At 38.0% G+C, this 25,040-nt stretch overlaps 1 protein-coding gene across 1 annotated transcript; it reads right to left on the minus strand.

Moving 5' to 3' along the window:
* Positions 1-43: 43 nt before the first annotated feature.
* Positions 44-24,568, minus strand: NPHP3 (nephrocystin 3). The gene is made up of 27 exons (XM_015617114.3): positions 24,095-24,568; positions 23,378-23,503; positions 22,004-22,154; positions 21,058-21,210; positions 19,587-19,720; positions 19,176-19,336; positions 17,638-17,785; positions 17,019-17,093; positions 16,352-16,531; positions 14,868-14,971; positions 14,091-14,205; positions 12,916-13,059; positions 12,275-12,372; positions 11,693-11,795; positions 10,997-11,079; positions 9,841-9,979; positions 8,874-9,038; positions 8,298-8,395; positions 7,336-7,458; positions 6,811-7,000; positions 6,427-6,668; positions 5,948-6,023; positions 4,667-4,794; positions 2,786-3,026; positions 1,638-1,763; positions 1,218-1,333; positions 44-1,025 (listed from the first exon to the last, which is right to left on the minus strand). Exons 1-27 carry the CDS (start codon positions 24,446-24,448, stop codon positions 845-847), a joined length of 3,954 nt encoding a protein of 1,317 aa, XP_015472600.1. The 5' UTR covers positions 24,449-24,568; the 3' UTR covers positions 44-844.
* Positions 24,569-25,040: the final 472 nt, after the last annotated feature.

Raw genomic sequence — 25,040 nt, forward strand, 5'->3', positions numbered from 1 at the left:
CTTCAGATGACTCATGTGTTAAGAAATACAGCAGACAGGTAGATTTGATTAACATTTCTTTATCTGATTGCAAACTATTTTGCATCACTAGATTTTCCTAGCCAATACAAACATTCTTGTATTTTAAGGGATTAAATAAGATTAAATAGCAAAAGTATTGCTAAAGGTTTAAGAACAGGAAATCTGGCCATAATCATCTTCATTCTGATTGCTTGTTGGAAGTATTTTTATTGAACAGAGTGCAATCTTACAACAGCTTTAACTGTAGATGATATATTTAGATACCTTAGCTTCCCAAGGAAACCAATTAATTTTCCACAAGTCCCTTGAATCAAAGTTTGCCTACAGCTTAAATAACCCTGCAGGTAAAACTTCAGGTTAAACAGTATTTTCAGTTTTTTCAAAATGACCATTTTCTTCAGAAACAACTTTAAAGGCTTGTAAAAAGGCAGGAAGGATTGATGACACAAAAATACACAAATCCTCTAAGCCATGCTATTACAACACAGAAATAAGAACTGCTCCTTAGTGTTTATACAATTTGGGATAATCCTGGCACTTAGGCTAAGAGGCATCACGTCCATATTTTTGGTGTTAGCTACAACTTGAGCTAGTAACTAAGGTGTGTACCCACATACAATGAAAGAAGCTCACTTCGTACGTACCATACAGTCTGCAAAGTTAAGGCAGAAGGATTTCAAGCTGAAACATTTGTTTCCAGGTCATTCAGGAAGACAGGTGCGAGTCCTAGAACATAATCCTTGGAAAAACGGATTTGTTGTAGTAATTTTCTGTCTACTTGAAAGTATCAATGGAGACTGCCTTTTCTTGGAGCAGGTTTATATCACCTTTGTCCATGTTCCGGGAAAGCGTTTGGTGATAATGCACTTTTTAAGCTGAATGTGTCTCCACTTGATGAGTGTCGAGAAGTTGCTTTTCCACCTATCAACAAAGTTTCTGCTTCTTTTATTTCCATAGCTCTCTTGTAAAGTTCAGCTGCCTTCTCAAAGTCTCCCCTTTCATAGCTTTGGAAAAGAGCAAAACAAAGTTGAAACAAGCAAATAAAACAAGTCTCTCAATTAATTTGAATTGAAATATACACCATACTATCAATGCAATGTACTTAAAACTCTCTGTTTTCCTAGAAAGTACACAAGCCCAGATGTTTTGTTTCATGCAGTAATTTGCATTTATTGGGTTGAAGCATATAATCTTACCTTAGCACAGCCAAGTTTTTCAGTGTTTCCCCCACGCGAGGATGCATTTGGCCAAAGCTGTCTTCATAAATCTTCAGTGCGCGTTCATAGAGAGGCAAAGCTTCAATTTGCTTTTTCTTTGGGTAGCAGAAAGTTTCTTTGTTACAAACGAGTATCTTTGTAACAGATATGAATTACATTGGCTTTTCTTTTTTTTCACAGTATCAATACATCCTAGATGCAATGTGGTGCCTACCAGTCACAGCAATTACTTTTTCCTTGCCAAATACGCTTTCTATACTTAAAATGGAACCCAAGAATTTGCAAGTACTATAAAGAATTTCCCTTTTCAATACGGTCAAGCTTCTTTCGTTTCATTTAGGTACAAGTCATAAAAAAGCCTAAGACAGGAAAAACAAATGTTAGACTTGAGAAACTTACCATCTGACAGTAAAGGACAGCCAGGTTTACTAGAGCAGTTGCTACACTTGGGTGTTTTGGGCCAAATGACTTCTGTCGAATTTCAACTGCTAGCTCATACAGAGGAACAGCCTTGTCAAGCTTTCCCTAGAAATAACAGGAAAAAAAAAAAGATTCAGTACTCTTGTATCAAGATGGTAACAGCAAAATCTATTTTAAACAAAAGCCTTGGAGAAGATCTAATTGTTTCTAGAATAAGGGGATAACTTTGCTAAATAATATATATATACGCTGCACAGATAATTTATTGTGAATATTTATTAGAACCTAATTTTCCAAAATACTGGGCATATTCAACTCCCAGTTAATGTGTTTCTCAGCTAGGTCTATTTCTTCCTTTCTTAATTTATTTTTTCCCCACAAGTGTCTCATTGAGAAGGCTGAAAAAAAAAATTTCAGTTGTACTTTTATCTAAATAATTGTCTCCACTGACTTCTAATTTGTGCTCCTTCAAACTAGCAAAGAGGTTTTTGATGCAAATGTTGAGTGGTTTTTCAGCTTCTAGCAGCATGAAAATTAGGAGCTAAAGTGAGCAGAAAATATCGTGACCCAAAACCATTTAATGCACACAATAGCAAGTAGCAGCTATTTAGCAAAAACACAAGCAAATTTGATCCAAGAGATTATCTTGAAGGTCTTTTTTCTCTTTGAAGAACAGTAAAATGTGAAAATAGAAAATAGATAAAATTCTTACAATTGACTGAACTTGATCTTGGTTCAAAAGTTGGAAAGAGTACATCACTATTACACTAATAATAGTAAATGGTTAAACAACCATCCACAAACACAAATATTCATAACCCATTTTGAAATTATGAAATGGAGAAGTTTATACTCTGGTTAATTTTACTCCTCACAGTGCATTTTGCATGGGAGTAATACTCATCTTTCACTGAGTCAACATAAACTGAAGGTGGCTCGGTCAGAAAGTTTATTTGTGAAATACTATCTCCCTCATAAGCCTTCAAATTACCCTTAAGCTGACTGTAAATTCAAGGTTGTTATATAAAAAGAACTATTCCTACCCCCTAAAACATGATTTTTTCCATTAATACAAAGACATTACAGTTAGTTTAGGTGATCAGAAGAAGTAATAGCCTTGAGCTCACCATCTTTTTGTACAGCACTGCCAGGTGTTTCACAGTATAAGCCAAGGAGGGATGATCTGGAGCCAAGGCTCTCTTCCTGATGTCCAAAGCTTTCTCATAGAGCTCTTCAGCCTTGTCATAGTGCTTCTTCTCATTGTACAAGGCTGCCAGGTTGTTCAAAGACTGCGCGCAGTCTGGGTGGTTGGATCCCAGGACTCGCTCTCGCATTTCCAAGGAGCGCTTCAGGAAAAGCTCTGCTGTCCTACACAACATATTTGCTCATCAATATTTTAAATCTCTATAGGCTGAAGTGCCTATTAGAAACAACAAATTCAGCCTTGGAAACTCAATAGTAAAATCTGTTTAGAACTGACAAAGTAGAAAAGACTCTGTGTAATGTCACCACTGGAAAAAGGGCACTTTTAATCTCGCTACAGTAGGGTGCTGCTATTTCATTACAGCTTTACAGCAGCTCCCCTATCAAAACTACAGGTGATCCCCCCATAAAACTGACAGCATCCATTATTACTAGGCAGCTCCTCATCCTGACATCCACACAAATCCATTCATGCTATTCTCAAGAGGTCAGCTTAGTAAATCAGAAAAATTCATTTTTACATTAGAGAAAAAAAAAAAAAGACCATTTATATACTGAGCTGTAGGTTCAATTCTAGAGCTCTTAGACAAGTGTCAAAAGGTGTTCCCTCTATGCAAGGCCTGGAGGATGATGTATGACAAATAATTATTCATTAACTGACACATACCCATCTGCCACTGATTTCATTTTAACTACATGAAGTCTTGGCCTTGCTGGTTCAGAGCAGGGATATCCATTTTTAAAAGTTCCTTAAACCTCCACTAGAACAAAGTTTATACCTTTTCTCACCTATGTAATAGTGGAGATACAGCTGTTCTTGAAGGCTGCATGTTAACAGGAACTATGTATGAATGACATGGAATATTAAACAATCTTGTACAAGATTAGATAAAATATTGCTTCTCTATAATCAGTCACTTCATGGGAGTAAACTGATGAAAACCCCACATGCCCAACAACTGTTAATGATCAATTCCTTCACTGCAGAGATGATTCTGTATGCAGATCCTAAATAATTACATACTTCTGTAATTACCCAAAAGCTACAGATGCCTTAAAGATCATGTACAGGAAGAATGGTAAGTAAAAATACTTCCAGAACTCCCTCTGTGCTTTTTTGCTGGGCACTTTTGTTCTTCTATGAAAAGATTCAGTTCAGTAGAGTGGGATTTAGGTGACTTTACAATTCCCTCACAACACACAGTTTAGATTCCTCTGTCAGCTAAAGTTGATGTGAAGAGTGGCTAAACATACCATCAGAACTGTCTTGTACCTTTTATTCCCCTTCTTCAACACCCCTGCTTATCTCTGTCTCTTTTAGAAACCTTTGTGCTGTTCTGGCCCTTTCTGGGTTTTAACAGGACCTCAGGGTAAAAGCTGAGGGATCACAAGCACAATGAATATTTAGGTCATGACTTCTTGAAATACTGTCATAGAAAAACAACAATCCTGCTGTTCAAAGATGAACATTGCAAAGGAGAGTCACAAAATAGTGCAGCTGAGTAGAGGAGGCATAAATTTTGAGAGGGAACTGGTATTTGCAACAAAGGCTAATTAACTGTGGAACATCAATTCTGAATGCAGGAAGTACACTGACTTGTTTAATACTCACATGCCAACAGCACCAAATAAAAAAATAGGAGTCAATTTCACAGTGAACAAAACCCAGCAGGGTTTTGAATAAGGGGCAGTACAACCAGAAGCATTTCATCATGTGTCTGCATTTAGTGCCAGATCTCCATGCTCTGCCTCCATTCAGACATCTGAGAACACTCAGTGCATGTGCCACAATCAGTACAACTCACTCAAGATTATTCTGCAGGTAGTAGAGGACTCCAAGCTCATTGAGGGTTCGAGCATTATCTGGTGTATCCTTGCCTAACGTGAGCTCCTCCAGTTGCAGGGCTCTTTGACGCAGGAGAGCAAAGCCACACTGCAGCAAAGAGAAGGAAATGTAAGCCAGTCACCAGTAATTTTAAAGTTTAACACTAGAGACAGAAAAACAAAATACTTAATTTGGTGCCAAAGGTGCACAATCATCCTCAAGTTCTATTTTTGAGCTACGTGGCAAACGCTTACTTACAATCTATCAGCAAATTGCATCAAAAATGTGAAATTTTGGTGAAAATTTCCAGGAAGTTCAAGTTACTGTGCTCTCACACTGGTCTTCCTGTACCAGACATGCTAATTTGCTTAAACTCCACAGTTCAAATAACCAATTCAGATCAAATTCTTAAGTTTATAAACTCAAAACTTAATATAATCTCCTGTCCTAAACACCATATACATATACACATTTTTAATATTATAAAATATTACTCAAGGCTTCACATCAATCTTTTAAAATGGGCAGACAAGTTAATTCTTACAAGCAAAATAAATAAAAGTAAAAAGTGCAGCTGTTCTTACACACTCTATTTTTCATCTTTGCAATCTTGCTAAAAATACTTTTGCAGCAGAACTCATTACAGAAATAGACCAAATCTTCATGAACCAAAATTATTCTTATTTAATCACTGTGGAAATAGCAACGTATTTATGTTTTTTTGCTACTTTCATCAGAGCTACAACTTGAGCTCTGGAGTTTTTACAGTACAGGCATCACATGATAAACCCTTAGCTCAAAAATGACAAGGGAAACCCTGCAGCTGAAAAATAACAGAGAAGAAAACACAGAAAAACTCTGTATGTTACCTATACTTTTACTGGGATTTTCCATTGCAAGAAACACTGTGTTCACTATTAGGATAAAGGCTTCAGGAGAGGCCTATTCTGGAGAACACCTTTTTCCATTGTCACTTTGACACACAATCATAACACCTGTAATTCTGCACTTCTGAAATGTATATACCTACTTCTTTCTTTTCCACTTCCTTCAACTCCAGTCCAGTTGCACTGATACATCTCCACTTCCAGCAGAGTTGAAAAGGCAGTTACCAAAGCTGCTGCTAAGGTGCTTCACTACCTATGCCCACAATTTTTAAAAGCCCTGGAGCATTGTCAGCTCTGTAGACACTATTTATCATCTGCTTAGAACAGCTGCAACATGCCTGACACCTCTTTTTAAATATCAAGCACTTCCTTACCAGACTGCCTTTCTGCCTTGCTGCTTTTTGGCGTATTTTGAAGGACTTTTTCCTCAGCTGCTCAGCTTGTTCATATCTGAAAGCAGTCATTCGTAGTGTTAGGAAAATGTCAAATGTAGCATCAATAAATGTGCTGGAAAAATTCCAAGTTAAGTGTACAGATTTAGAAATTTAAGATTTTTGAAAATCACCACACATTTTCAAATAAAAAATTAACAGAATCCTAAGGGCCAGACAATGTTCCTCCTTTATCTATACAAGTTTTTTGTTGAACTACGCAGAAAAGTTGGCCCCTCCTATGTGACCTGCTACAAGAATAGAGAGGGGATGCTCATGGGTGAACTTGAACATATCAAACTCAAAAAAAAAAGAACCAAATTAAAATTCTGGCTTCAGGAAGAAAACCTTTGCTGCCATTTTTTTAAATTTTTTTTTGTACTTCCTCCACAAAACAAAACCAGCAGTGTAATTAAGCTTACTTGTTCTGCTTTTGGTATAGGGTTGCAAGTGCGTCAAGCTCACGGGCCACCCGAGGGTGTTCAGCTCCATAGGCATTTTCAGAGATTTCCAGTGCCTGCTTATACAGCTGTTCAGCATTTCCAAACTTCTTCCATTGAACATACACTCCTGCCAGCTGGTGGAGTGACTGTGCCACCCTTGGGTGGTCTGGATCCAGCGCGGTCTCTCGAATCTCCAGAGAACGCTGCAGAGGAGCTACAGCCTGTAACAGCCAAGTCCAGAGCATGAGGGCAGCAGGCAGCATTCTCTATGCTGCAATAACTTAACTGCTGCCATAGAAAGCACACACTGAGCTCTGCTTCATTTGCCTTTTTGCTGTTACAACAATCTCTAAATGTACTTACCTGACTGAGCAGACCTAGGTCCTTAAGAAACTGTCCCAGGGTCTCATAAAGATCAGACAGGCAGATCATACTTTCCTCTCCCTCACTGCTTTTTTCATATTCTTTCAGAGAGTCAAAATACTCAGCTGCCATAGAGCTCTTATCTTTCCCAACCAGCTGCCAGTAACTCAGCAATTCTGCAAAATGTCCCCTGTTTTAACAAGGAAAAGAATCTTATCTCTGATACCCCTCTATTCATACCGATGCTAGCTTAGGAAATAAAAGGCCTACATGCACAAATGTTGTTATGCTACAGCATCTACAGAGACAATCCATGGAGACTAATGGTATTCAACAGCAATATTTATTCCTTTACCACCCCCCAGGGTGTAACAGAATAGAAAAAATCCATTATTTATATGGAAACAGCATTTAGCACTTCAGCCTCTACTATTCAAGTATCTGAATCTGTCACTTTCTCATTTATATTGACAAAAAATTACTATGAAATGTTTATAATGGCCAAAGCAGTTGCTACCTTTGTACCTTTTGTAAAGGTTTTGGGACACAAAGAGATTCAAAAGACACTTGTGTAGCTTTTGCTTATCACCCTGCTGTTGGAAGAGCCAGGGAAGTTCATCTGCACTTCTCCAAGTCACTCGGTCTTGACTATTGAAAGAAAAACAAATGAAAATGAAAACTCTGACAGGCCTAACATCTTGTCAATTTGATGTAAAAACCAGGCAAGCATACAATTTCCACACCTGAGTATCTGAACAGACAGATTACTGTAAGACCTATGTACTCAGTTTTCTTATTGTTAATATTAATTTCACCTCAGAAGGCACTGGAACCCCCAGGCACTCCATAGGAACCTGCTTCCCACCTCATATGGACTAATCTGTGTCTGCCAGCAGGACTGCAGCCCTGCAGCAGCCCACTGTCCCTTTGTGCCTCCTTTGTCTGGCACACTGCGGCCCTCTTGGCTTACTGCTACCCAACAGTGGATGCTTGGAGGAGCAATAAACAGCAGCCCACAGCTGGGACACAGTAACTCAGGATGTAAATGCAAATCAGTTTTCAAGCTGGATATGAACCTGTAGATGTTCAGCTGTCCTACTGGTCCTCCTCTTATCTATGTGCTAATTGTTTGCTGAACACAAGTGGTTTTCTGCTTCAAGTCCAAAGCAAGCTCACATTTTGTAGAATTTACTGGGAGTTAGAAATCCAAGGGGGGTTGGAGACCACAAAATAAGTGATATGGTACAAATTCATGCCCTACATTTTCCCACTATCACTTTATCATATGCCCATTCCCCTTCAAAAACCTCATTCTCTTTCAAGATTAAAAAACAACATATCAATAAATGAATTTATAAATTGACAATTTTGCATAATTATCCTGCCATAATAATTTACTAAACTCAAAGAAGGCATAAGAAGAAAACACAAATATCTATGAGGCATGCAATCTGCAATTTAGCACATCTTAAAGAATTCTGACCTACCTTAACTGCATGGTGAAATACTCCACTAGTTTTTGTCTATAGGCAGAAATAACATTTTCACCTGCTTCCATATACTCTAGTTTTACCATCTCCCAAGCCTAAAAGAGAGTATAATTAAAAGAAAGAGAAAGTATTTAATTTAAGTGCTGATGATACACAGGGTGATGAAACACATCTCATGTTGTAGAACTGAAAATCTTTCAATGACAAAGGTACTACAAACAAATTGTCTTACATTAAACCACAGCTCTGGCTATTGAGGCAGTATTCATTTCGCTTTTGATTCTTTGTGGTTTTTTTGGGAAACCAATGTTTTCAAGGATATATGGAGTTAACCATTAATGGATTAGTAATTTATGAAGGTTTGAAAGGCCAGATTTTCAGCAATACTGGTTTATCACAGCTCTGGTAGTTTTCAAAGTGTTTTTAAATCAGACCAGATGTTAAGGAGAATGGATGAGCAAACACCAACATTTTGCAGGCCTACCTAGCTAACAACAGATCTTAGCTAAAAAACAGGGATTGGAGTTAGGGGTTGGAGCTTCACTTGCACATGCTTAAAACTACAAACTTTACCTGGAGGTGCTGGAACTTCAGCAAACCACAGCCATATGTCAGCAGACGCATTTTGTGCAGGCTGTGAAGAAGTGAGGCCAGCACTTCAGAAGTCAGCTCAGGATAAAGCTCCATCAGCTCTGACTCACTCACCCCATTGTGGCTGACACCAATGACACACAGCATCTGCATGAAGCAGAAAACAAGATTTCACAGTTAGCAATATTTCCTGGAGAGCTTAGTTACACTGAAATCTCAAGAAAAATACTGTTTATCACTGTGATAATTTTATAGCCAATGGAAAAAACACTGCCTATACAAGCCCTTTCCCTCTTCTCAAAGAGGCCTTAGTATTAATGGTTTAGTACTCTAATAGATAAAGCACTAAATAGGACACGCTGGGACAAACTAATGGCTCTTCAAATTTTCCTCTAAAACACTGGGAGAGAGTAACTCCATTATCACAAGGAACTTTCATCTAGATAAAATATGCTGAGAGTCTTTTGCTGCCAGAATCAAAGAAGTAGCAAGTGGGAGTATTGTGTCCTAATTGTAAAATGTTTTGCACAAGAGGGAAATCCTGCAAACATAGGAAGAGGAGTGAGAAATGTAATAAGCAATGCTTGTATTCACAAGACACCATGTTTTGATTGCATTTACTATGTTCAATGTAGTTAATCCCTAGATCATGGTAGTGATCAGCAAAGAAGTGTTAATTCTGTATCACATCCTAGTGAAGAAGCTCTGCTTTATTCTGTGAGACCACATCTCAGTTGATATTTAACACAAAGCAGTCATACATTCTATAGTTATGCAACAGATGTAATTACATTAATTAAATTGTCCCTTTTATACTAACAATATGCAATAATCTCTGAATCATACATATGAACTAATGCAAATTTGTATTTACTTTCGAGTTAAGAAAAAGTCTTTACAGGGAAGAGCATTCATTACCTGTAGAAATAGTGATGCATTCTCTGCTTACCTCTCTCAAAAGACCTTTCTCTTTGTCACTCTGCAATGATTCCTGAATTGATCTCAGAACAAGCCTGTACAGTGACACTGTGTCTTGACACTGGCAACACTGCTGAAGAATCTCATCAATATCTCCTGTATTTCCAACACTGAGCAGAATGACAAAAAGGGTGAGGTTTAACATATTAAATTTGGCTGAGTAAGAGTGATTTGAAACTACAGAAGAGCTCTATCTCAAATATTCTCTGGATTCCTACTGGGTTCAAAAGGTGCACAGCACCTGGTGTGATTTAAACAAAGAAGAGGTAATTTCTTGCAAGACAATTTCTGTCATATTGTCTGATTTTTCGAAATAGCTGCAACAATTTTATTAAAAAACCTACACTGCAGTGTTATTTTCTCCAGCAGGAGTACAAGTAAGAACATCAGGAAGGGTAAAGATAAAACCACATGCTGCTATTTCATTTAATGCATTTACAAAGCATGTTTTCAGGAGCAATTAAGTCTTCTAGAACATAAAACGTGAACAAAAATAATGAAATCAGTCACCCGGAGTAAATTACCAATTAGTGTCTCATCTTCTGGGACTCTCTTAACTAAAAATGCATCTTTCTCAACAAGATGAAGTCTAGGTTAATAAGAAGCCAATGCACTTATTAGGTATTCTCTTGCACAACAGGGAAGATTAATTTTCTCCACAGCAGGAATTACAAGGCTAAGGACCATATGCAGGATGTTAAACTAAACAGTTGTTTAACTTCCTTGTAGCCTTAAAAATCTATGGGGCAAACTTTCTGGTACATCAGTAAATACAACACACCTGAATTTAACTGTTTAACAACACAATACCAATATTCTCCAAATACCTTTAAAAACCACTGAAGCAACTGATACACCCATAAAGAAGAACAAATTAAAACAAAACAGGAATTGAAGAGCTGAAAACAAATAGATGCAACTATTTGGGTTCTCTTAGTATCAAACTGGTGACCGAACACTCTGATTTCTGTTCCTATTGCAGAGTCAGTGAAGAGAAAAACTTCTCCATTGTTTTTTTCTTAAAAAGATTCATTGTGTGTTAAATGAAAGTATTTCAAAAGGCTAACCTACTTGAATTCTTCTAATCTAGCAATGACCATAGTCATTTCCAAAACACCTCAACTTACCAAGCAATGATTTTGCCCAAGAGAGTGACATACAAAGCATTGCAAGTTGTGGCGGAACGACAGTGTCTCTCAAGCTTCTTCTCCTACAACATTTTAAATAAAATCTGTGAGCTGGAACAAAACTAACCATACAAATAAAATGTTCACTGTTTTATAAGAAAACAAAAGTTCTAGATATTCTTCTATCTGTATCATCTGAAGACTATAAGTAAGTAGTGCACAAAATACTGCACATTTCCAGCTATAGGAGCATATGAGCAAAAATTCTATCTGAATTTAAGATGAAGAGTTAGGATCTAACATTACATCTCAACATGAAGATTACCTTACAGAATCAGTCTCAAGGGCAAAGGTAAAATACTGTTTTTCCCACTCTGTCAATCATTGTTACAGTATTATGCAACAAAAATTAATTAAAACGTAATTAAATCTGGTATTTTAAAATAAAATAACACATTTACAGCAGTATGTGCAACTGCACGGTTTTTCTGTTAAAAATTTATGTTGTTCCATATGTGTTTCAGTGCTATAAGCCATGGGGAAAAAATACTCAAACTTTATGCTATCTTGAGCAATCATATTTAGTTAGCTAAATATAATTCTTTATTTTGGCAGCTGGGCTTATTTCATTTTTCCATGTTTTCATTAGAAGTTATACTAGAGTAATGTATTTTAGAAAAACTGCAACAGACATACCTGCTCTTTAGTCAATTTAACATTTGCTGAGTTACATTCTGCACTAATGAGAGATTTAACATCTTTGGAATTCAGTGGATCAAGATGAAGAGTGGGCCATAACCTTTGTTAAAAGAGAAAAAAGTCATATTTGAACCTTATTAAACAGCACAAAAAAGGAAAAGAAAAGACATCAGAGTTCCAGGGCTTTTTAAAGATTTATATCAAAGCAGTAATTGAAGCTGTTCCCTGCTACTATGAAATTCTAATAATCTGAAGTAAAATTTCCACTTTTAGCCTTATCCTGAATCTACATGATGGTACTGCAGTTCTTGATGTGAATCTGACTGCATTTAATATCATCTTTCATACAGTCATGTGGATAGATCCATCACAGTAAAACAAAAATCTGATTTTTCAACAGCTAAAATCTGTCATTGCAGCTACAATAGAGAAGTTTTCATTTTCCTCATAGGTTGCAAGATAATATCTTATTAAATCTCCATGTCTTGACAAATCTGTCTGCTCTTCAATGAGTAACTGCAATTTAAAATAATAGTTCTAACCCAGGATACTTTGACACATCACAGAAATATAACATACCTCCACGCCTGCGGACATGTTTCTACATTCACTGATACAATCACTCTCACGTTCACTGGCAGTGGATCTATCAACCACTTCATATGTTTCTCAGCTTGCTTAAAAACAAATTTTAATTTCTTAGCACAGAGGTAGTTTAAAACAATGCCAGATGTTTCTATGTTTCATTAACTGTGCAACCCAATGAATGGAGTCTTAAATTCTCCAGTGTCCTTTAATATGTTTCATGGTCTGGTCCTCTAGACAGTACTAAATGACCCATTTATATGTATCAGCACAACTATACACTAAATAAAGCAGATAGAATACTAATGTTGAAATGTTCACCTCATAAAAACCAGGCCATTTACATTCCCAATAAATCAGTTCACAGCCTTGAATTTTTGGATAAGTAATGTAACCAGACTGCCCAGAAATTAAGGCGTAAAGATAAAATTTAAAAGAAAAAAAAAACCAAAACAACCTCCAAATAATGTATCTACAAAAATAATTCAGCTGCACTTTTTACAAAACTATTTTCTGTATGTTCTCTTCAGAGCAAAGCAAACAGTAATTTTTCTGTTATATAGCTATGGCTGAACATATCACAATAGTCAAGATTCCCATTAGACTGACAAATGGCAAAGATTTTGAAAACATACCTGTATTTGGTCAATAGAGTCAATAATTATAATAATGCTGCCTTGATGGCGTGCAGAAAGTTTTTCCAGCCAATGGGGAAACTCTTCCAGAAGTTTAGCTGGATCGAAAGTCAGAGGTGATACTAACCAAGAGTGTTGCATAAGCTGCAGAATTATAAACATGTACAAGAAATTCTACCTTAAAAATCAGCTAGGATAGTTGAAAGAAGTCCTACAGACACAAAAGAGGAAAAAAAACCCAGTTCTCTCCCCCTACCTCACCCTCCCCCCCAAAAAAAAACTCCATGTGATTTGGATGCAATTTTCCTAGTCAAGGTCACACAGAGTTCTTTCCTTCTAGCATATGCAGAAAGCTGGCATATGCAGAACAAAGCACATCTCTTGAACTCAGTGTTTAAATCCTAGAGAGATAACCTTTACAAAATAGACAAGAAATATGGAGACTTAAAGGAATTGAAGTTGCACAGATTAAACAGGCAAACATCTAGGATAGACGAGAAAATCGCAAGGATAGCACAACTGAATTAATTTTTCTACAGGTTTTAGTACTGTAAGGCCCTTAGTACCACTCTGTGGTGCAAAAAACAAGTTCAGACCCTGGCACAAAAACTATCCTTCTTATTTTGCACATATTTAGCACACAATTAAAAATGAATTAATATAGGAGAGAGCCTAGTCTAGAAACAAGATGGTGTCAAGTGGCCAATACAACCTCAGGTTTCTTAAGTATAGACCCAAGAGGTACCACCTGCCTCTCTCATTGGTCAGATGGCAGGGAATTTTGGAAGGAGTTTATACGGTTTTATAAGTCACTGGAAATAGGTCACTGGAAACATAACTGCTAATGCTGATCTGTTATGAATATCCCAGAGATGCTATTTAATTGAGCTACATAGGCTCATTGTATAATGCCTTACATTTCACAGAGTTACAGAAGAGTTTGGATTGGGAGAAGCTTTAAAGGCCACCTAGTCAAACTCCCTCCAGTGAGCTGGGACATCTTCAACCAGACCAGGCTGCCCAGAGTCCTGGCCAAGCCAAACCTGAATATTTTTCTCCTACATTTGTATTACTTTTCACAGATGCTGAAAAATTCGTAGAAAATGTTATCTTTGCACACATGGATACACACACACAAAGAAAGATGCAATACAGGACACGTAATACAGCATTACCTTTAGAGTAAGGCGCTTAATTATTAATGCAGATTCTGAACTAGTAGACATGGACCTCCCAACAAAGTGGTAAAGAATTAGAGTGTTTGGTGAATGCTTCTGCTGTAATTGAATCCTAATGAAAGAAGAGAAGGAAAAAAAAAGACTCAACAGACAGAAATTTTCCAAATAGATCTCAAACAAAAAGCATCAGTTTTGCCAAAGGAGATAGAGCTACACATGTTCCATGTTTATCTTACAAAATAGGATAGACACTTCCTGAGCTATAACTGAACTTTTAATGTCAGATTCCACTTTTGCTCTCACCATCACTGACAGCAATTAGCAAGTGCCCTTTCTGGCACTGAATAGTCATGTGCCACTAAGCTTTTAAAAAGCAATAACACGATCAATTTATTTTTATGATGGCAAATTCTGTCACAGCGTACAAGTGACCATAAAATTCTATGGTCTATGATAAATTATGATGATTCTTTCTTTATTTCAGAGCCTTCTTGTGGATCAGAGAAGGGCAACACTACTGAACTACTTGTAATGCTGTGCAAACACAGTAAGTGATGCCTTATCATAAGGTGTTGCAGCTGGAGGCAGGGAGCTGTTAAAGGCAGTCCAGATGAAATTAGCTACTCAAATATCACCTCTTTCCAGGAGGCTTCAGTAACTTCAGCGCTTTGTAAATGCCCCTGTTTTACCTCTTACTGACACAATGTTTGAAAAGTAATGGAAACATTTTTCTTAAATTTCATCATATAAAAAAACCAAAACAATTTACACTACCATTTTGATAGAAGGAGAGATTTCCCAGAGCCTGGTCCTCCTGATACAAGCAATGGTGGAATTGGTGCTGGTGCAGCTACTAGGTCATTCAGACGTTCAAAATACTATAAAAAAGAAGAAAACATTATAAATATTCCAGTGTTTAAGGAAAAAATATAGTACCTGGTATTGTAAACCATTTAGATTCAAAATGCATGTACCAATTTATAAAGGAGTGAAATGCAATACAGTATAGGTGTAAATAGATGTTGTAAGGAAACACTTAAACCAAGTAATTTATTATCTCTTTTTAAAAAAGTGTAAAATTAATTAACACTTTATTCAAAAATTTATATAAAATGGATTCTTCAGTACAAATAAACTGAATTAGTGTTATAGTAAAGCAACTGTGTTCTGTGTTTGTTTGGGCTTCCTTGCCCCTCCTTTCCCCAAACTACTCCACTGCACTGGATATGGTTGCCAGGAAGAAGCTGGCATCTGCCATGAATGACTATTTTGAGCATACAAAAGCATACAAAAGAAGGCTTTTTTTCAGCATATCAGTGTCCAAAAACGTTGCAGCAGATGACAAAATAAACCAAAGCAACCCTTCATCTGCTTGGAAGAAATATTTTGTCTTCAAAATAAAAGGTGCATTTAGACATACATTGGTATCTTTTCTTTAATGTTATATTATGATTGCTCTAGAATGTAGTAAAGATGGTACAATCCTCCAAACCATTACCAGTATAGAAGTGGTGAAGTAAAAGAATATATTGTGCCAGTAAAATAGGGCTACTATGAATTTAAAAACAGTAACAGAAACTGCACGCTTACATTGCCCAAACAAACCATTGCACCACATTCTTGACTTTAATGTCTATCTTCCTAGATTCATTATATCTTCCCAACATATAACTGTTCCTGATACTCCCAACCTGAAATGTTTTTAAAAAATTATTTCCAGTAATGAGTAAGTACTGAGCTATTCAGCAGCTTTCCACTATAAAGTTTCCTTTGCTCTTCTTTTATGGCTGCATGATGAGATGAAATCTTTTCATTAACCATCTCCTAAAGACCTAACTCCAGGTGTCAAGAAAGAGATTGGATTTCCTTGGGGAAAAATAAAAGAGAAATCAAAAAGAAAAAAGAAGAAAAGATAGATACTCAAAGTGTTTTCTATTGATGACCAACGTCTAAGAGGATGCTCTGCTTCTGGCACACTGTTATAGGGTTTTTCTCCAGTGCAGACACAACAGCTACTTCTTCATCAATGTCATTCAACAGCACAACAACTGGCATCTCTCCCAGAAAAGAAATATGCCATCTATATCAGACATATGGCTTCTTCCAGTGTAAGGAGTGATAGCCTTAAGGATGCTCTCAGACACAGCTTCTTCTGTTGAAGTGCATCTTGCCCAACAAGGGATAGAAATGAGTGATGACTTTCTCTTCATCTATATACCTTTATAATATACATCTATATACCTTTATAATGTACTCACTTTCTCAAATCCCAGCTCACATGTTGAATTAGAGGCCTGTTGAAAAGCTTCCATCTGCTCTTGTTCATCGTGTGCATCCCACAAAACGTCACCAAAAACTTCTTCTTCAGGAGCAGTGGAGTCTTCCTTACTACCCAAATCCTTGCCTTCTAGGTCTGTAATTTCACACCCCAATATATCCTAAGTAAAAAGAAATTACAAGGAGAAAACTGCAACTCTAGTGCAAACACATTTTCTGTTAGTCTCATTACGAGTGTGGACCTACTAACACCAATATGCTCATTTCCTTGCAGGGTAGCAGAGAAAATAAATAAATAAGCAATTAAATGAAAGTGAACACTGATTTTTTAATATCTCATAGTGGAAACAACTCACCACAAGAATAAGGGAAGGACATATCTAAGATACAGATAAAGAGAAATTAAAAGCTAATTTAGACCCATAAATAGAACCCTTTCCCGTGGTCCTGTGCTTCTGTCCATAAAAGCACTGCTCAGTTTGGGGTTTTATTTTCCACTTGCACATCTCCTTGCTTGCCAGATATTAATGATAAAACAGAGAGGTACTTCGAATCACATCTAAGTACCACATAGTAATTACACTGACATCATTTAAGATCATAAATCAGCATAGACTGAAAAAGCTAAAACGCATCATTTACTTTTACCTGTTTAATTATTTTTTCCACACAATTATAGATTTCATATGCTCCTTCCTCCACACCTCCGACATGGTCAATCATCTGAAAAAGTAAATGGCAAAGCATGACACAACTCTGAATCCAACTAAGAATAGTATTTAGGACTTTCAATAAAAACATTCTGGAACACATTTAAATTCCATTCTGTTGCCTTCCTTAGGTAAGATTCACTTTGCCCAAGAACTTTAAAAGTCAGCCATCTAGTTTCAGCTGTTCTCAACCGTTGTTTCTGTAGAGGAAAATAAATAATAATGGATCAATTTTTAGGCAGCAGGAATCTCGCTAGAGTTACATTTCATTTCCATCAGTGGCTTCAGAGGGACCTCAGATAAACAACTTTTCCATCTAAATGCCTAAATACAGGTAAGAAATTCTAACCTTATAGCACAGACATTTTTTTTTCAGTGAAAGTGATGTGGCTTTTTTTTCTCCCCTGCTAATGAAAATTTCATAATATTCATAAATTTCAGCTTCATCGATCAGCTCACAGAATGAGCAGCCAGAGCAATGAGTGCAATGCAATTTCTTCTAAAATCTGGGACTACTAGCATGCAGTGTTGTTTATAGCAATTTTTAAATGCCATACCTTTGCTTTGTTCATGCAAGAAATTTGCTCAATTAACTGTTGCACTGAGACTGAACTGACTCTGCCATCCTCCCTTCTGTGGTAAATTAACCGAGGTTTTTCTTCTGGATTTTTCAAGAAGGCTTCTTCACAGTCCTCCAACAAACAACTAGATTGGAAATCAGCATTCTTGTGCTATATTACACTGCTGTAGTAAACAGTTCAATCAACACAAGCTCCAAAAACGGGTTTCACTATTTATAGCAAAAAGCAATCAAATACTTCAACAGAGAATTTGAGAAAAATTCTGAAGCAAGAAAAAGCTGAGAGAGATTTATGCTACCTGTACCAAAACCAGTAAAACAATTTATTAATTTTTATGATTATTGATTTGTAAATTTAAAGTTGTTTTTCCTGTCATACCAATATGCAGAATGAAAGGTAATTGCCTTACATGGAAAGAACCTGGTTTCACATATGATTAATAAGCATCATATATATGCTTTGCTATCAGTTATCTGAAGGTTCTGTTCTATCTTTGACCTCTTTAGGAAGCGTCCTTTAGTATTTGCCAGATGTCTTGGGGAACAGTCTTTCAATTTATAGTACTTAAAAAGGAGAATCTGACACCTCCAAATTCAAAACCACTTTGCATTTGTAGATGTGTATGATATTCATGGATATCCATTGCTGTTCCACAGAAGGAACTATACTACTTGGGGATGCTGACAATAGCAGACAGGATTGCTCAAATATTACCATCTTTACACAAGCACTACAATTTTCATTAGAGTTTTTCTAAGGAGAATTCTCTAAATTAATACTTATGGGTTCTTTTTCCCCTGCATATTTTGTTCTTACATATTTGTGCTCCAAATATGTAAAACTGGGTTATTTGGCAACAGCATATAAGGCATAACAGTAACATTCCCAACACAATTCAAAAAGTATCCCTCCTTTGGTGTATTTTCTTTAGTGAATCATGCTTCTTCTAGAAGGTTAAGAAATTACTCACTGAACAAACAGACCACATTCCATTGCTATTTGTTATGAAACATCATGACTTCAGTAAATCAAAACTGTCAAAAGCTAGCATAAGGTAACACACAGGAGAGCCATTAAATTAGTCTGAAAGACAGCCAAAACCAGGAGCTAACATGAGATAGAATAAATCCCAAATACTACAGACAGGTGTAAGGCTAGATAAGCAAATGAAAAACACTGAGAACATGCACATCAGCCATCTTGAATTCCTAAGACACAGCCACATGAACAACAGAGAGCTGCTCTTGGAAAACAGAACATTTCTGCATGTTATTAAGATACCGTTCAGGCTGTATTTTAAGAGAATTTGTAGCTACAAGAAAAAGAAAATGGTACAAAGCTGATATATTCTTTTAAGTGTCTGCTCTAGCAAACCTAAAGTTTGAGGGAGTATCACTTTGAAGTTACTAGCTTAGGAAACATACTGAGCAAAGCATCCCATACATTTTAATAAGCTATGCCTTCTGCATAAATTACCAGCTGCCATTTGTTTCACCAGCCTGGAAAATACTCACCTTGGCAAAGTTAAATGCAGGAGCAAAATGACTAATGAACTTTTTTCAATTTCCCATCTTCTTACATCCTGAAGGGGCCTTTCATTCTCTGTTGAAAAACTAACAACTTGAAAGAAGTACCCCATTGTTTCACAGACTCGTTGAAGTTTTGGAGAGTAGTTCTGAAAGCAAATGTGAGCAACAGTGCTTTATTACTAAACATGCATAGCACTAAGGACCTACCAAACAAATCTCAGTTTCTTTTCTCTAAGCAGTGTGCTCCCCTGAAGCCCTTGACAATACTTTCACTGATTTCACTGAAATCAGACTACATGTACTAAAGCTTTCAAGAAGTATTAGACAAACTTCTGAACCAGCATCACATTGAAACAAGATAGCATACAAGTGAGCATAGGTTTGTGAGGTACTCACTCTAATGAAGATAGTCACTTCTGGCTGAGTCTCATCAGTACTGATAATATAACATCTTACTGTATTACTCCACAAAGAGTGGGAAAACAGAGGAGTAACCTGCAATAAACTGGCAACAGCAGCATCCCAATCATCTGCCAATGGAAAAAAAAAACCCACAATGAAGTCTTAGAGATCTTCACATGTCATTACACTGCATAACAGGTAAGTCATAACCTCTTAACATCATGAATACTACATTTTATTCAAAATAGTAGTAGTGTTTTTATTTGATTATTTAAATTTTACAAATTTTGAGAACTCATACCATTTGATAATGTCACACAATTCGATAATGTGGCAAAATAAAAGTGTTAAATCTATTTATATTACCATCACAATGATAGTTCCTTTAAAAAGGATTGATGAAATGTTTCCACTAAATCAAGCTGACAGTTGTAATATAAGTAACAATATATAGGAGTAATAAATTCATTCATAACCAAACACTTTTTTTTCCTTCAGATCTACATGTATTTCAATTAGACCATATGAATAAAAAACACAGCAAAACACTGTGGGAACTTCGACTTCTGAAGAAAAAATTCCTTTGTTTTCTGTAGCATTGTATGTTTATTCCCTACAGAAGCAGAGACTTTTAAAACTTTCTTAGACTCTTCTTTTTGTGGATGGTCATTCTTTCAAGATAGGAATAGGTTCTCTTCTCAGGACCATATAGTTTGCTGAAAGGCTTAGTGTATGAAGCTGGGGCCATCATAGGGAAGACCCACCCCTCCCACTTTGCAGGCACAGACTTCTCAATTAGACAGAGCCTGAAGGATTGAACTAAAAAGGGATAAACTGCCAGAAAACTCAACTATATGCAGGAGAGGTTCCAGAGCCAGGACAACAGTGAAGGAAACCAGAGTATCAGAAGCCAATTTACAAGAGGCCACTTGGGAAACAAAGTTCAAAAGCAGTAATTATAGACAAGGAAAAATCAAGCACTGATTTACATAACAACACGTACATCCTGGTCTTGCAATCAGATTTCCATAAGTGGCCCCCTAGGCAGAGTCAAAACCCATGCAAAATCAATGAATAAAACAGAGGTATAATTTATTCTAATAAAAATATGATGCTCGTACTCAGGAAGTAGAGAATCTGAATACAAATGGAAAAAAAGAACACCAGCAGATATTGAAAGAAGAAGCCACTATCTTCCATTGTCAACATAAGGAACATACTCACAACAAAGCACTGGTAACTGCTGTTTGCTAAGATCACTGCTGCACATACCACAGTCACCACATATATTAACCATAACTTAGCTACATTTCTGTTGATTTTTACGAAGAATTCTAAAAAATCCTTTAGCTAAATTACCCAAGAGTGGACAGAAAAGGATCTAAGAAGGAACAGTTACTTAAGCATAGTTGGAAAAATTCCATAGACACCTACAATCCCAGCAAAATAAATTACCATTACTTACCTCTGTTTATATTTGCAAATGGTCCCTCGACATCTATAGAGCTATGAGCAAATTCAGGCCCTCTGAAAGACTGCTGAAGTTGCATCATACTACCCATGGATGGCTCACTTCCCAACACTCCTCCATTCCAGTATTCAGATTGCGCCCCAGCAGCTAAGATTTGGAAAAAAAAAACCAAAAAACCCTCTTCACTCTTCATTGTCACTACACAAGGTAAATTATCAGTCCTAAATACTCCAGCTGAAACCTACAGCCACATGCCACTGATCATAATTTTTCCTCCTTCAGCAGTTTTCCTCACATCTTTGAGTGCTGTTGATCTAAATGGTTGTCCAAAGTTAATGAGAATCCATGACATCAAAGGCTGAGGATATTTCCTAATATTTGCTATTACATAGGTTGTTCACATACTTATCTGAACCCTTTCCATGTTATTAAATTCACCATACAGCATATACAAGGTTTTGTACCTACTTCTTCTTTGTTAAAGATCTAACTCTGCTGTTCTGGAACACACAGCAGCTGACACTGGCATGTGTCATCATCAAAAGCGTCTATCTAAGACCTCCTCAAGTTTCAGATGTGATTTTTGGATACACTGGAGCATCATCTCTTAGATCTAGAATAAGAAAACTCAGAAAAGACTAGAAAGTTCAGAATAGTTTATGGAAAATTTTTTAAAAAGTGTTCAAATAACTGTGTCTAGACAGTACTCTGTGTCTTCATTTATCCATTTGTAACACCAGAAATGTGAAGTTCCCACAATCTAAACCAAGTTTGCAAGGTTGGTTGTTTTTACCCTTCAAACTACTTTAAATTGCTTTTCATCTGGATTAATAAAACTCTTTTTTTTTTTTTCAAAACAACATAACTATCTTTCTTCTGCTTTATTATTTGGAGACTTTAGTCATGTTCCAGCACAAAGCATTGGGGATGAAATTCTCACCCGTAACATCTGTACAATTATCATCAGAATCAGACTCTTCAGGATCAAATACTTGGATTCCCTGGGCCTGGAGTCTTTGGAGTTTTGCTTCGAGCTCTCGTTTGGCCCTCAGTAAGTCTTGAATCTCATTTTCTTTAGTTTCTCTAAAAATCTATCAGCAGGAAGGAGAAAAAAAAAAAAATCTTTTAAAATTCAGTATCTGTTCCTGAGCTCATGTTATCTATTTTCAATTTAAAAAGTAAGTTTCTAGCATTCATTTACCAGGCAAAGACATGAAAATATGAACCTGAAGCCACTGTGAATCAGAAATGAGCAGGACACCATCATTAAAAAATATCTATTTTTAAAATTTTACCATTATAAACTTTAGCATACCGTTCTGAAAGAAGTCTGCATTAGTATTTTTCTTAAAAATTAAAACAACTCTTTTTACTCTTTAAACTTTATTGTCTTCTAAAATTGCTACATGTAACAATTTTTTCAAAGGTTTCCTTAGTTCTTCCATGTATTTCTTTACAATTACATATAGTCTTGTATTTACATTTTATTGTTGCAGGAATGTAAATTTTCTATGACAGAAATTGATCAAGCATCTCTAGCTGTCCTGTTTGTAACTTATTACCATCATGTGGGAAAAAAACCACTAATCTAGTTTTAAATTCAAAGAAATGAAATAGTCTTCATGTCTCATTTCTCAAATAAGGTCAGAAACAATCTTCTTTTTATATATCTTCTAAACACAAACCACATGTAACTACAGAAAATTAAAATTAAGGACATGAAGAATCCTGAATATAGTGAAAAACTAGGACCTACTTCCCTGTTTTGGGCAGCAGAAACATGCCTGGCCTTTCAAGTCATCCCTCCATAGAGTGCAAACTGTCTTTAATTTACTATCCTATTTTTGAAGTCAAAAGAGATGCACCAATACACACTTTTCAAAAAATGTAAGCTAGAGGTGTTACACCTTACAATGCAACATATAAAATTTATTCAGAAATAATAGAACTATGTGTTTATACATTCCTTAAGCATGTGTCAATTTGCAGCTCATGTTTTCTTGTCACTCTCCAATATAAATTTGAACACTCCTGTGTTCAAATTCAATGCAGGAATTTAGCTGATGATATATCACCTCATATTCTCTTTTTAATATTTATAAAGTTATTTCATATTTTTTTCGTGTTAGTCTTACAGAGAGGTTTCAGTAGGATTATTTTAATGGAAATAGGCAGCTACAGCTATGACACTCTAGGGTGCCTTTAAGGACAGGCCCTCATGAAAGCTTTTGGAGAAAGTTTCATTTGGGGAATGTGAACAAGTGACATCCATCTCTTTTGGTCATTTTCCAAGGAACAGAAAGTCAAACCATACCTTGAATTGCCTTTTGACCTTGTCTCGATCATGTTCAAAAGTAGCAGCTCTCTCCATGGCTTGATATTTAGCTTCTAATGCACTTTCTTTCTCTCTCAATATTTTCTGGTATGTTTTCTGAAGTGCCTGAAAACATTTCATATTTAATTTTTTTCAGAGTTTTGTTGACGGTAAGAGGTTTTAGATTACTTTTCAGGCCTGACAACAGTATTAACTCAGCACCCTACATCTCTCCTTACTGTAGGGCGGCCAGAATCCGAGAATATTCTGAGCTGGAAGGCAACCACAAGGGCCATCGAGTCCAACTCCCGGCCCTGCACAGGACACTCCAACAGTCACACCATGTCATTGTCGAAACACTTCTTGGACTCTGTCAGCCTTCTGCTGTGACCACTTCCCCGGGGTGCTTATTCCAGTGTCCCAGACCCTCTGGGTCTGGAAGCTTTTTCTAATATCCTGCCTAAGCCTCCCCTGGCGCAACTTCAGGCTATTCCCTGTCATCGGTCGCCACAGCAGCGCAGGGTGCGGTCCCCATCCCGCACTTTGACAGCATCCCCATGGCTCAGCAGGAGAGCAGCGGGGCACCATTTCCCCAGCACCTTGCCTTCCCTCGCACCCGTCACCTCCCTGCCACAGCTTTCCCCAGAAGCGGGACGAGTCCTTGGCAGCCTCAGCTTTGCTGCTCAGTGCCCTCACCCGCGGGGCAGCGGGCTCTACCTGCAGCTCGGCGCGCAGCCGCTTGTTCTCCCTGTCCAGCTTGGCCTCCTTCTTCACCATGGAGGCCACCTCGTTGTTCTTGCTGACGCGGAAGATCTCGTACTCCTTCCTCAGACGCTCGTACTCGGCCACGCACTCCAGCTCCTGCACCGAGGCCGTCGACTTGAAGCTGGCCCCGATGAGGCCGCCGGGCCGGGAGCCGCCGACGCGCCGCAGGGAGCCCCGCAGCAGCCGCGCCTTGGGCTTCACCTCCACCGGGATCTCGCAGGCCTCGCCGCCGCCGCCGCCGTACGTGTCCTCGATCACCTCCCCGACCGCGCCCGCCGGGCTAACCAGGGACGACGCCGTGCCCATGGCCCCGCGTCCGCCCCGGGCGAGGCTCTAACCCCGAGCCCAGGGCCCGGTGCCCACGGCGGGACCTGGCGGCGGGGCCGTGCCCGGAGCGGAGCCTTCCCGGCGGCGGCTGCGGGCCATGGTCCGCTCCTTGCGGCCACCGGACGAGGAAGGGAGAGCGGGAGGAAGCTGTCCCGCGGGCCGACTCTCTCCCTCCCTCCCTCTCTCTGCCGCTCCCGCCCCGTCCCGCGGCGGCTCCCTGCCCGGGAACGCTGCTGGAGCAGCCCAGGAGGGGGAGGGCCGCCAGAGGCTGGGGAATAGCGGAGAGGGAGAGCCGGAGGGGCTGGCGGCGGGAATCTGCTGCCCTCAGCTAAACGTGACGGCGTTTTTGGGTTGTGCTGCTAAAAATGAGTTAATGCGAGGTCACAGCAAACTTCCCCGTTCCCGCTGCCACCCTCTCAGCTTCTTCGGGGATGCTTCAGCAAGAAGAAGAAAAAAAGGAGTTTCCATTTTCTCTTCACCGCGGCTATTTCTCCTCAAGTGTCCATTTCTGTTCTCTCTGTCACCTGCCCCGGATCCCTCAGGTTGTACCACATCCCGGGCAGGTCTACAC

The sequence above is a fragment of the Parus major genome, chromosome 2, assembly GCF_001522545.3.
Source record: "Parus major isolate Abel chromosome 2, Parus_major1.1, whole genome shotgun sequence".
Lineage (NCBI taxonomy): Eukaryota > Metazoa > Chordata > Aves > Passeriformes > Paridae > Parus > Parus major.

Excerpts from the sequence above, each read along its gene's own strand:
- NPHP3 (XM_015617114.3), bottom strand. The coding sequence starts at position 24,448 with ATGGGCACGGCGTCGTCCCTGGTTAGCCCGGCGGGCGCGGTCGGGGAG. Across the intron at positions 1,334-1,637 it reads CTGTCCTTTACTGTCAGATG|AAAAAGCAAATTGAAGCTTT; the intron begins GTAAGTTTCTCA and ends TGCTACCCAAAG. Across the intron at positions 1,026-1,217 it reads AAAAACTTGGCTGTGCTAAG|CTATGAAAGGGGAGACTTTG; the intron begins GTAAGATTATAT and ends TCTTTTCCAAAG.